The following is a 13,037-nucleotide window of genomic DNA, read 5'->3' as shown; positions in this document are numbered from 1 at the left end:
TAAGAACACACCAGATTCTCCACTGACCTGATATTTGACATCATGAAACATCAGGGATTCTAAGAACACACCAGATTTGCCTCTGAGCTGAGTCACTTACATCCGAATAGATTCTGGTTCCGATGACCCGTGATATGTTAGGGTTCTCGTCCATGCAGTTCCGGGGGCAATATAACCTGAAAACAGACAGGATAAGTGTAGCTTAATGTTTAAACAATCATATTTACTCCATAAAGGGGTAGTGTTGTGAGGTGGAGGGGGGTAGATGAAAGAGATAAGAGTCAGAGGGAGACCATGCCCACAACCTATTTAGATCTAGATCAGACCTTAGAAATAAATAAGGAAATTATCTCAACAGATAAGAATGTCTTCCTGTGTGTTACCTACTGTATATCCCCCCAATATAATCCAAATACTTTAATGAAGACATCTTCTCCTTGCTAGAGGGGGAGATCAACCATTTCCAGGCCCAGGGACATGTACTATTCTATATGTCCTAAACGCCAAAACTGGACAAGAACCTAAAACTCTCAGCGCACAGGGGGACAAACACCTGCCTGGAGGTGACAGCATTCCCTTCCCAAATATGCCCCACTAGACACAACTATAACAAAACAACCAACAAAAACGGGTCACAACTTCTGTAGCTCTGTCTTACACTGTGTCTATACATAGTCAATGGTAGGCTTCAAGGGGACTCCTACGGTAGGTGCACCTATAGCTCATCTCTTGGCAGTAGCACTGTAGACTACTTTATCACTGACCTCAACCCAGAGTCTCTCAGAGCGTTCACAGTCAGCCAACTGACACACCTATCAGACTGAAGAGCTATCTATCCAAAACCTTTTTGGCCATTTAACAAAGAACAAAGATCAAAAGATGATAATTTACAAAATGAAGAGTCAGTTATTAAAGACTAACAGAGAGTTAACAATGCAAAATGGAGATGTCTGGAAAAACCACTTCTCCAACCTTTTCGGCCCTTTAACAAAGAACCAAGACAAGAAACTTATACTGTACATGATCATTTACAAAACTTAGAATCAGCTATTAAAGACTATCAGAACCCACTGGATTCTCAAATTACATTGGATGAGGTACAGGACAAAATACAAATCCTCCAACCCCAAAAGGCCTGTGGTGTTGATGGTATACTAAACAAAATTGTAAAATAAACAGGCCACAAATTCAAATTGGCTATTTTTAAACTCTTTAACATAATCCTTAGCTCTGGGATCTTCCCCAATATTTGGAACCAAGGTCTGGTCTCCCACAATCCACACATTTGATACCAATCTGTGTCAACAGCAATCTCTGAAAATCCTCTTCAGTATCATTAACAGCAGACGGCAACATTTCCTCAGTGAAAAAAATGTCCTGAGCAAATGTCAAATTGGCTTCATACCAAAATACTGTAAAACAGACCACGTATACACCTTACTGAAAAACAAACAAACCAAAACAAAAGCAAAGTCTTCTCATGCTTTGTTGATTTCAAATAAGTTTTCACTCAATTTGGCATGAGAGTCCGCTATACAAATTAAAGGAAAGTGTTTATAACATTATAAAAAATATTTGTACACGTGGGGTAAGACAGGGATGCCACATAAGCCCCAACCTCTTCAACATTTTCAACATTTCAAGGAATTTGCAAGGGCACTAGAACAATCTACAGCACCCGGCCTCACCCTACTGGACTCGGAAATCAAATGCATACTGTTTGCTGATGATCTGGTGCTTTAAAACTCGACATCCCAATTAGGATCTGGCAAAAAAATATTTCAATAAGTTATAGAACCCATTGCTCTCTATGGTTGTGAGGTCTGGAGTCCACTCATTAACCAATAATTCACAGGAATTCAGCAAAAATGTACTTCACGTACAACGCAAAATCCCAAACAGTTCATGCAGAGCAGAATTAGAACTATACATGCTAGGTATCAACATCCAGAAAAGAGCTGTTAACTTCTACAACCACCTAAAAGGAAGTGATGCCCACCACATTCCACCACAAAGCCCTCACCTACAGAGAGATTAACATAGAGAAGCGATCCCTCAGCCATCTGCTTCTGGGGCTCTGTTAACGAACACAAACAGAGTCCCATGCCAGCAACACAAATAGACCCAACCAAATTATGAGAAAGCAAAAATATAACTATTTGACACACTGGAATAAATTAACCAAAAAACGAAGCAAATTTGAATGGTATCTGGCCCTGAAACAGAGACCACTGTGACTGACCCAAAATTAAGAAAATCATTGACTATGTAAAGATTCAGTGAGAATAGCCTTGCTATTGAGAAAGACAAACCAAATGAGGACACGTAGCTGCACTTCCTGACAAATGTATGACCACGCTAGAGATACATTATTCCTTCAGATACACAAATAATATTTGAACCAATCAAACATAGATAAACTCCATATCTGTTAGGAGAAATACCACAATGTGCATTCCCAATAGCAATATTTGTGGCCCGTGAAAAAAAGGGCAACCAGTTGAGCACCAACAACATTGTAAATAACACCAATACGTATGTGTTTATTTCAGTTGCTTTGGTTATGTAAACACATTTCCCATGCCAGTAAAGCCCCTTTGAATTTAATTGAATTGAATTGAATTGAATTGAGAGAGAGAGAGAGAGAGCATCAGAGAGAGCATCAGAGAGAGAGAGAGAGAGAGAGAGAGAGACAGAGAGCATCAGAGACAGACAGAGAGAGAGACAGACAGACAGAGACAGAGAGAGACAGAGAGAGACAGAGAGAGACAGAGAGAGAGAGAGACAGAGACAGAGACAGAGAGACAGAGAGACAGAGACAGAGAGACAGAGAGCATGAGAGAGAGAGAGCATGATAGAGCATCAGAGAGAGAGAGAGAGAGAGAGAGAGAGAGAGAGAGAGAGAGAGAGAGAGAGAGAGAGAGAGAGAGACAGAGAGAGAGTGTCATGGTCGTACCTTGGACAGTGCTTTACAAGCTTTTGATATGAACACATCTGAGCCACCGTGGTCTCACAGGTGATAGCTTTCACTGGAAGGCAGTAAGGAGGCTAATATCAGGCCCAAGGAGATCTCAACAGGACTTAATGTAATCTAATTCAGTTAATTCCATAGTTGTTGTACTGTACTGACCTGCTACTTTGGAGATGATAAAAGCGTTGGCACTCTGATACTTCCTGTAAATGTAAAAAAAAACACACATTCTTATGATTCCAAAATTCCTAGGTAACTTTCCCAAAATTCCTAGGTAACTTTCCCAAAATTCCTAGGTAACTTTCCCAAAATTCCTAGGTTTTCTAGAAATCCTGTTTGAAAGTTTCCCAGAATAAGAAGGAAATAAGACTTGGGAACTTAGGGAAAGTCACCAGAGTGTTGCATTCCTGCACATTCTTATTCCTCTGTTCCCTTTTTCTCCAAACAGGAAGTCCCATTTAGATAAAACTATTAAAAAATAAAATCACCAGAGAGCAGAAATACTCCAAACGATATGAAGGGTTATCTGGACCCTATTTCCTAGAATAAAAAGCATACAGCCAAAAGCTTAAGACCAGCCCTGAGTATCTCAAACACGTCCACTGAAATAAGAAGATTTATGGTTCCCAGGAACTCTCCAACCTGGGATTTCAGGAAAACCAGGGAATTGACTGAAAGTTTGCAACCCTATTGGGAGCACTTTCGTACTTTATTTCTCTACAGTTTACTCTCCGCTATTCAGCACCTCTACAAACATGTTTGGGTGTGTGCCAGCTCACGCTTTTTACACATGTTATGACTCGGACATGGACATGTGTTACACAGGAGGTTGGTGGCACCTTAAAATGGGGAGGATGGGCTCGTTGTAATGGCTGGAGCGGAATACGTGTAATGATATCAAATACATCAAACACATGGTTTCCATTTGTTTGACTTCCATTAGATTGGCTCCGTTCCAGCCATTATTTTTTGCCGTTCCTCCCCTCAGCTGATCTGTAACCAGTCCTCAGCTTGAAATGCCTTCACCCGTCTCGCGCCGTCGAATTGCTAGCTTTTTGTCAGTGGTTGTCAAGAGGGCAACGAAATAGTGTTGGGCAAGACAGATGACGCTTCCATACCCTAGAGACTGAATTCCATTCTTATTGGACTTGATGAAGAAGTCCTTCCTGCCTTGTCTGGTGACATCCAGCCATCCTCCATCCTTATCTACCGCTCCAGAGTGGAGGCCAGCACGGCAGATACTGGATTGCTGTAAAGTTAACACTGTAAAGTTAGTACAGTGTATATTCAAATTCATTATGCCGCTTTATTTACAGTGCTTGAGCTCAGTATTTATATCTGCATTTTGATTAGCATATTCAGTAGAAGACTTAGTCTTTGTCCCAAATGGTACCATATTGCCTACAATACTTTAGACCAGGGCCCATAGTGTACTACTTTAGACCAGGGCCCATAGTGTACTACTTTAGACCAGGGCCCATAGTGTACTACTTTAGACCAGGGCCCATAGTGCACCACTTTAGACCAGGGCCCATAGTGCACTACTTTAGACCAGGGCCCATAGTACACTACTTTAGACCAGGGCCCATAGTGCACCACTTTAGACCAGGGCCCATAGTGCACTACTTTAGACCAGGGCCCATAGTGCACTACTTTAGACCAGGGCCCATAGTGCACTACTTTAGACCATGGCCCATAGTGTACTACATTAGACCAGGGCCCATAGTGTACTACTTTAGACCAGGGCCCATAGTGTACTACTATAGACCAGGGCCCATAGTGCACTACTTTAGACCAGGGCCCATAATGCACTACTTTAGACCAGGGCCCATAGTGTACTACTTTAGACCAGGGCCCATAGTGCACTACTTTAGACCAGGGCCGCTATAGGGTGTAATTTGAGACACAGCTTGATAACGTATAATAGTGTAATCACCATCTCATAGTGTACTGTCCCAACCACCTTCCCTGTGGTCTCTAGACAGCCGGCAGGACACTCGTACCTGGGGAGAACATAGATGATTTAGGGTTGGGATCAATTTCAATTTAACTCCATTTTTGGTTTATTGAGTGGTATTTGAAAATGATTGAATTTGAATTTATGTGTACTTCCAACTGTCACGTGTGCTCCCTTCTCTGACCTCTAGGTCACCAGGCTGCTCGTTATGGCTCACACCTGTCACCAGCACGTCATCATACTCACCTGGACTCCATCACTTCCCTTCCCTATATATCTGTCATTGCCTTTGGTTCCTTCACCAGGCGTTATTGTTTCTGTTCCTGTGTCATGTCTGTGCGTTGTTTGTGTTTCTTATGTTGTATTATGTTGTGTTTATTTATTAAAACACTCACTCCCTGAACTGCTTCCCGACTCGCAGCGTACATCCTTACACCAACCTTGCAGAAGATTGACTTGAATAGGACCAGTCTACCAGGGAGGCATTGTGTTCTCTGTGAAGGGGACCAGTCTACCTGGGAGACATTGTGTCCTCTGTGAAGGGTACCAGTCTATCAGAGAGGAATTGTGTTCTCTGTGAAGGGGACCAGTCTATCAGGGAGACATTGTGTTCTCTGTGAAGGGGACCAGTCTATCAGGGAAGCATTGTGTTCTCTGTGAAGGGAACCAGTCTATCAGGGAGGCATTGTGTCCTCTGTGAAGGGTACCAGTCTATCAGGGAAGCATTGTGTTCTCTGTGAAGGGGACCAGTCTATCAGGGAGACATTGTGTCCTCTCTGAAGGGGACCAGTCTACCAGGGAGACATTGTGTTCTCTGTGAAGGGGACCAGTCTATCAGGGAGACGTTGTGTTCTCTCTGAAGGGGACCAGTCTATCAGGGAGACATTGTGTTCTCTGTGAAGGGGACTAGTATATCAGGGAGGCATTGTGTTCTCTGTGAAGGGGACCAGTCTACCAGGGAGACATTGTGTCCTCTGTGAAGGGGCCCAGTCTATCAGGGAGGCATTGTGTTCTCTGTGAAGGGGAGGCATTATATCAGGGAGGCATTGTGTTCTCTGTGAAGGACACCAGTCTACCAGGGAGACATTGTGTCCTCTGTGAAGGGGACCAGTCTACCAGGGAGACGTTGTGTTCTCTCTGAAGGGGACCAGTCTATCAGGGAGACATTGTGTTCTCTGTGAAGGGGACTAGTATATCAGGGAGGCATTGTGTTCTCTGTGAAGGGGACCAGTCTATCAGGGAGACATTGTGTCCTCTGTGAAGGGGACCAGTCTACCAGGGAGACATTGTGTCCTCTCTGAAGGGGACCAGTCTATCAGGGAGACATTGTGTCCTCTGTGAAGGGGACCAGTCTACCAGGGAGACATTGTGTTCTCTGTGAAGGGGACCAGTCTATCAGGGAGACATTGTGTCCTCTGTGAAGGGGACCAGTCTATCAGGGAGACATTGTGTTCTCTGTGAAGGGGACCAGTCTACCAGGGAGACATTGTGTCCTCTGTGAAGGGGACCAGTCTATCAGGGAAGCATTGTGTCCTCTCTGAAGGGGACCAGTCTATCAGGGAGGCATTGTGTTCTCTGTGAAGGGGACCAGTCTACCAGGGAGACATTGTGTTCTCTGTGAAGGGGACCAGTCTACCAGGGAGACATTGTGTTCTCTGTGAAGGAGTTGGATGGGGAGCTCCTCAACCACTGAAAGGATCTTTATTTATCAGTGGTAATATAGACAGGGACGGCTGACTTGAGACGTGTGTGTGTGTGTGTGGTTGTTTTTTCCTGTACCTGTTGCACGTGGTTCCTTTGCACTGATCTCGTAGCTTAGTGTCACAGGTCACAAGCTGAGCTGCAACACAGAGCACACAGAGGTGTCAAGCTAACTAGCTATTCACATCTGTAGCACATGTAACTGTCAAGCTAACTAGCTATTCACATCTGTAGCACATGTAGCTGTCAAGCTAACTAGCTATTCACATCTGTAGCACATGTAGCTGTCAAGCTAACTAGCTATCCACATCTGTAGCACATGTAACTGTCAAGCTAACTAGCTATTCACATCTGTAGCACATGTAACTGTCAAGCTAACTAGCTATTCACATCTGTAGCACACAGAACACACACAATGCTTTCATCTGCCTGTCTTTGTGTTAACCAGGACTACAGGAGACAACATGTAGGCTAGTGAGGCTCTGCTATGCTCTGAGGTGAAGTTTTTCTAGGTACAGATCTAGGATCAGCTTCACCTCCCCCAATCCTAACCTTAACTATTGGGGGGAAAATGCTACCTAACCAAGATTAGTGTCTAGGTAGTCTCGGAAACCCCAGTTCTAGGTATGGGAATCACGTTGGATTTTCTTGGCTAATTAAGGGAGGGTGCTCTTTCCCAACAAATCACAAGTTTAGGTAGGCAGGGCTTGAAAAGAATCCCCTCTGAAACATGACATAGGTAGACGCAGATAGCTAGGCACATTTTTGCCACAGCTAGTCAGTGGTTGTAAGCTTGTAATGCTAACGTCATGGCGCATGCAAACCACTCATTGAGATATCCTCCGCAAACTCCATCTAGCTAGCTACCGGGAATGTTTACGTGCTTCTACACCTGGATTGCTTGCTGTTTGGGGTTTTAGGCTGGGTTTCTGTACATCACTTTGTGACATCAGCTGATGTAAGAAGGGCTTAATAAATACATTTGATTGATTGATTGACAAGAATGGATAAGGTTTTGGATTAAGGTATACGGTTGATATACAGTGGGAATACGGTTGATATATAGTGGGAATACTGTTGATATACAGTGGGAATATGGTTGATATACAGTGGGAATACTGTTGATATACAGTGGAGAATACGGTTGATATATAGTGGGAATACGGTTGATATACATTGGGAATACGGTTGATATACAGTGGGAATACGGTTGATATACAGTGGGAATACGGTTGATATATAGTGGGAATACGGTTGATATACATTGGGAATACGGTTGATATACAGTGGGAATACGGTTGATATACAGTGGGAATACGGTTGATATATAGTGGGAATACGGTTGATATACATTGGGAATACGGTTAATATACAGTGGGTATACGGTTGATATACAGTAGTAGTTGAATTATCTATTTAATTAAACAAATGAATGCAATACCCAATTCCCCAGTGTGAAAAAGTAATTCCACCTTACACACAATATCTGGTCGTGTCAACTTTAACTGCAATTGCTGCAACCAAATTCTTCCTGTAGTTGTTTATCAGTCTCTCACATCACTGTGGAGGAATTTTGGCCCACTCTCGCATGCAGTACTGCTTTATCTCTGCGACATTTTGTGGGTTTTCAAGCACGGACTGCTCGTTTCAAGTCCTGCCACAACATCTACAATTAGGATTAGAGTCTGGACTTCTAAAACCATTCCAAAACTTCAAATGTGTTGCTTTTAAAACCATTTTAAGGTTCTTAGTGTAAAATGCAGTGTTTGGTTTTTGCCAGGCATAATGGGACATGTGTCGTCCCCAATTTTTTTTAATACTTTTGATTAATCTGTCCATAGAACATTCTACCAGAGTCTTGATGATCATCCAGGTGTTTTTTTGGCAAACTGGAGTCGTCTTTTTGGATGAGACGGGTTCCATTATGTCTGGCGAAAAAAAGTCAACCACTGCATTCCACAGTAAGAACCTCATACCAACGGTCACACCATAGCATTCCTGAAGTTGTCATAATTACGGTGTACGTCTACGGAAAGGGGGTGAGAACCATGAGCCTAGTAGGTTTTAAGTTTTACATTTTAATTATTGAGCAGACGCTCTTGTCCAGAGCGATTTACAGTTAGTGCCTTCGTCTTAAGACAGCAAGGTGGGACAACCACATATCACAGGCAAATAAAGTGTCTTTTTCCTCAATAATGTAACTGTCGGTAGAGTCAGAGTTGGAAAGAGGGGTGGGGGGGGGGGGTCAAGTGCTGGTTTAGTGTTTTTATTTCATTAAAAACATTTGGGGGGGGGGGGGGGAGTAGGATTATTTAAGATACTGTTTGAAGAGGTATGGTTTCAGATGTTATCGGAAGATGGGCAGGGACTCTGCTGTCCTAGCTTCAGGGGGAAGATGGGCAGGGACTCTGCTGTCCTAGCTTCAGGGGGAAGATGGACAGGGACTCTGCTGTCCTAGCTTCAGGGGGAAGATGGACAGGGACTCAGCTGTCCTAGCTTCAGGGGGAAGATGGACAGGGACTCTGCTGTCCTAGCGTCAGGGGGAAGATGGACAGGGACTCTGCTGTCCTAGCTTCAGGGGGGAGATGGACAGGGACTCTGCTGTCCTAGCGTCAGGGGGAAGATGGACAGGGACTCTGCTGTCCTAGCTTCAGGGGGGAAGATGGACAGGGACTCTGCTGTCCTAGTTTCAGGGGGAAGATGGGCAGGGACTCTGCTGTCCTAGCTTCAGGGGGAAGATGGACAGGGACTCTGCTGTCCTAGCTTCAGGGGGGAGATGGCAGGGACTCTGCTGTCCTAGCGTCAGGGGGAAGATGGACAGGGACTCTGCTGTCCTAGCTTCAGGGGGAAGATGGACAGGGACTCTGCTGTCCTAGCTTCAGGGGGAAGATGGACAGGGACTCTGCTGTCCTAGCGTCAGGGGGAAGATGGACAGGGACTCTGCTGTCCTAGCTTCAGGGGGAAGATGGACAGGGACTCTGCTGTCCTAGCTTCAGGGGGAAGATGGACAGGGACTCTGCTGTCCTAGCGTCAGGGGGAAGATGGACAGGGACTCTGCTGTCCTAGCTTCAGGGGGAAGATGGACAGGGACTCTGCTGTCCTAGCTTCAGGGGGAAGATGGACAGGGACTCTGCTGTCCTAGCTTCAGAGAAGGGCTGAGCGGGAGCTGCCCTCCCATAGGGGTGGGAGGGCCAAGAGACCTGAGGTGGCAGAACGGAGTGCTTGGTTTGGGGTGTAGGGTTTGAGCGGAGCCTGAAGGTAGGGAAAGGCTCTTGCTGTTCTGTAGGTAAGAGCCACGGTCTTGTAGTGGATGTGAGCTTCAACTGGAAGTCAATGGAGTGTGCAGAGGAACAGGGTGACATTAGAGAACTTGGGAAGGTTGAAAACCAGGAGGGCTGCAGCGTTCTGGATAAGTTGCAGGGGTTTGATGGAACAAGCGGGAAGTCCAGCCAACAGAGAGTTGCAGAAGTCCAGACAGGAAAGGACAAGTGCTTGGATTAGGACCTGCTCCGCTTCCTGTGTGAGGGTCGTACTCTACGGATGTTGTAGAGCACGAACCTCCAGTAGCGAGTCACTGCTTTGATGAGAACGACAGGGGGTTGTCCAGGGTCACGCCAAGGTTTGTTGCACCCTGGGAGGGTGACACTGTGGAGTTGTCAACCGTGATGGAGAAGTCTTCCTCCAAGGTTCCTACCTTTCTAGGGAGTTTTTCCTAGCCACCGCGCTTCTACACCTGCATTGCTTGCTGTTTGGGATTTTAGGCTGGGTTTCTGTACAGCACTTTGAGATATCAGCTGATGTAAGAATGGCTTTATGAATAGATTTGATTTGGTCTTTGAGGTCTTTCCATTGAAGTCGATGTACCCAGAGGAAGAAGGAAGCTAGCTGTCCTCCAGCTACACCATGGTGCTACCCTACAGAGTGCTGTTGAAGCTATTGTAGACCTTCATTGCAAAACAGTCTGTTTTAATAAATTATTTAGTGACGTGAATATATTTTGTATAGTTTTTTCTAAAAAGGATAACTATAATGTTTCACTATTTAAAAATATGTATAATTCACTGAGGATGGTCCTCCCGTTCCTCCTCTGAGGAGCCTCCATTGGAAGAAACACCACCTCCTTTGGTTATTGCACTGCTCCGGAACACCATCAGCCCAGTACAGCTGGAAGCTGGGACACCATCAGCCCAGTATAGCTGGAAGCCGGGACACCATCAGCCCAGTACAGATGGAAGCTGGGACACCATCAGCCCAGTACAGCTGGAAGCTGGGACACCATCAGCCCAGTACAGCTGGAAGCTGGGACACCATCAGCCCAGTACAGCTGGAAGCCGGGACACCATCAGCCCAGTACAGCTGGAAGCCGGGACACCATCAGCCCAGTACAGCTGGAAGCCGGGACACCATCAGCCCAGTACAGCTGGAAGCCGGGACACCATCAGCACAGTACAGCTGGAAGCCGGGACACCATCAGCCCAGTACAGCTGGAAGCCGGGACACCATCAGCACAGTACAGCTGGAAGCTGGGACACCATCAGCCCAGTATAGCTGGAAGCTGGGACACCATCAGCCCAGTACAGCTGGAAGCTGGGACACCATCAGTCCAGTACAGCTGGAAGCTGGGACACCATCAGCCCAGTATAGCTGGAAGCTGGGACACCATCAGCCCAGTACAGCTGGAAGCCGGGACACCATCAGCCCAGTACAGCTGGAAGCCGGGACACCATCAGCCCAGTACAGCTGGAAGCCGGGACACCATCAGCCCAGTACAGCTGGAAGCCGGGACACCATCAGCCCAGTACAGCTGGAAGCCGGGACACCATCAGCACAGTACAGCTGGAAGCCGGGACACCATCAGCCCAGTACAGCTGGAAGCCGGGACACCATCAGCCCAGTACAGCTGGAAGCCGGGACACCATCAGCACAGTACAGCTGGAAGCCGGGACACCATCAGCCCAGTACAGCTGAAAGCCGGGACACCATCAGCCCAGTACAGCTGGAAGCCGGGACACCATCAGCCCAGTACAGCTGGAAGCCGGGACACCATCAGCACAGTACAGCTGGAAGCTGGGACACCATCAGCCCAGTATAGCTGGAAGCTGGGACACCATCAGCCCAGTACAGCTGGAAGCTGGGACACCATCAGTCCAGTACAGCTGGAAGCCGGGACACCATCAGCCCAGTATAGCTGGAAGCTGGGACACCATCAGCCCAGTACAGCTGGAAGCTGGGACACCATCAGCCCAGTATAGCTGGAAGCCGGGACACCATCAGCACAGTACAGCTGGAAGCTGGGACACCATCAGCCCAGTATAGCTGGAAGCTGGGACACCATCAGCCCAGTACAGCTGGAAGCTGGGACACCATCAGTCCAGTACAGCTGGAAGCTGGGACACCATCAGCCCAGTATAGCTGGAAGCTGGGACACCATCAGCCCAGTATAGCTAGAAGCTGGGACACCATCAGCCCAGTACAGCTGGAAGCTGGGACACCATCAGCCCAGTACAGCTGGAAGCTGGGACACCATCATCCCAGTACAGCTGGAAGCTGGGACACCATCAGCCCAGTATATCTGGAAGCCGGGACACCATCAGCCCAGTATAGCTGGAAGCCGGAACCCCATCAGCCCAGTACAGCTGGACGCCGGGACACCATCAGCCCAGTACAGCTGGAAGCCGGGACACCATCAGCCCAGTACAGCTGGAAGCTGGGACACCATCAGCCCAGTATAGCTGGAAGCTGGGACACCATCAGCCCAGTACAGCTGGAAGCTGGGACACCATCAGCCCAGTATAGCTGGAAGCCGGGACACCATCAGCCCAGTACAGCTGGAAGCTGGGACACCATCAGCCCAGTATAGCTAGAAGCCGGGACACCATCAGCCAAGTATAGCTGGAAGCTGGGACACCATCAGCCCAGTACAGCTGGAAGCTGGGACACCATCAGCCCAGTATAGCTGGAAGCCGGGACACCATCAGCCCAGTACAGCTGGAAGCTGGGACACCATCAGCCCAGTACAGCTGGAAGCCGGGACACCATCAGCCCAGTACAGCTGGAAGCTGGGACACCATCAGCCCAGTACAGCTGGAAGCCGGGACACCATCAGCCCAGTACAGCTGGAAGCTGGGACACCATCAGCCCAGTACAGCTGGAAGCTGGAACACCATCAGCCCAGTACAGCTGGAAGCCGGGACACCATCAGCCCAGTATAGCTGGAAGCCGGGACACCATCAGCCCAGTACAGCTGGAAGCCGGGACACCATCAGCCCAGTACAGCTGGAAGCCGGGACACCATCAGCCCAGTACAGCTGGAAGCTGGGACACCATCATCCCAGTACAGCTGGAAGCCGGGTTGATCCACAACGGCATTGGGAATAGAGGCATTTAACCATGACTAGAAAATAGAAA

At 47.2% G+C, this 13,037-nt stretch overlaps 1 protein-coding gene across 2 annotated transcripts in view; it reads right to left on the bottom strand.

The window, feature by feature from the left end:
• The window catches only part of LOC139531472 (cysteine-rich secretory protein LCCL domain-containing 1-like), a 45,792-nt gene that overhangs the window by 3,286 nt on the left and 29,469 nt on the right, over positions 1-13,037 (bottom strand). For both annotated transcript variants that reach the window (XM_071327948.1, XM_071327949.1), the window contains 6 exons: positions 6,708-6,768; positions 4,908-4,974; positions 4,090-4,220; positions 3,131-3,174; positions 2,957-3,029; positions 101-176 (listed from right to left, as the gene is read on the bottom strand). In XM_071327948.1, the coding sequence (XP_071184049.1) occupies positions 101-176; positions 2,957-3,029; positions 3,131-3,174; positions 4,090-4,220; positions 4,908-4,974; positions 6,708-6,768 (452 nt within the window). The remainder of the gene's footprint in view (positions 1-100; positions 177-2,956; positions 3,030-3,130; positions 3,175-4,089; positions 4,221-4,907; positions 4,975-6,707; positions 6,769-13,037) is intronic.

Source organism: Salvelinus alpinus, chromosome 10, assembly GCF_045679555.1.
Source record: "Salvelinus alpinus chromosome 10, SLU_Salpinus.1, whole genome shotgun sequence".
NCBI lineage: Eukaryota > Metazoa > Chordata > Actinopteri > Salmoniformes > Salmonidae > Salvelinus > Salvelinus alpinus.
This window is presented reverse-complemented; position numbering and strand designations above follow the sequence as displayed.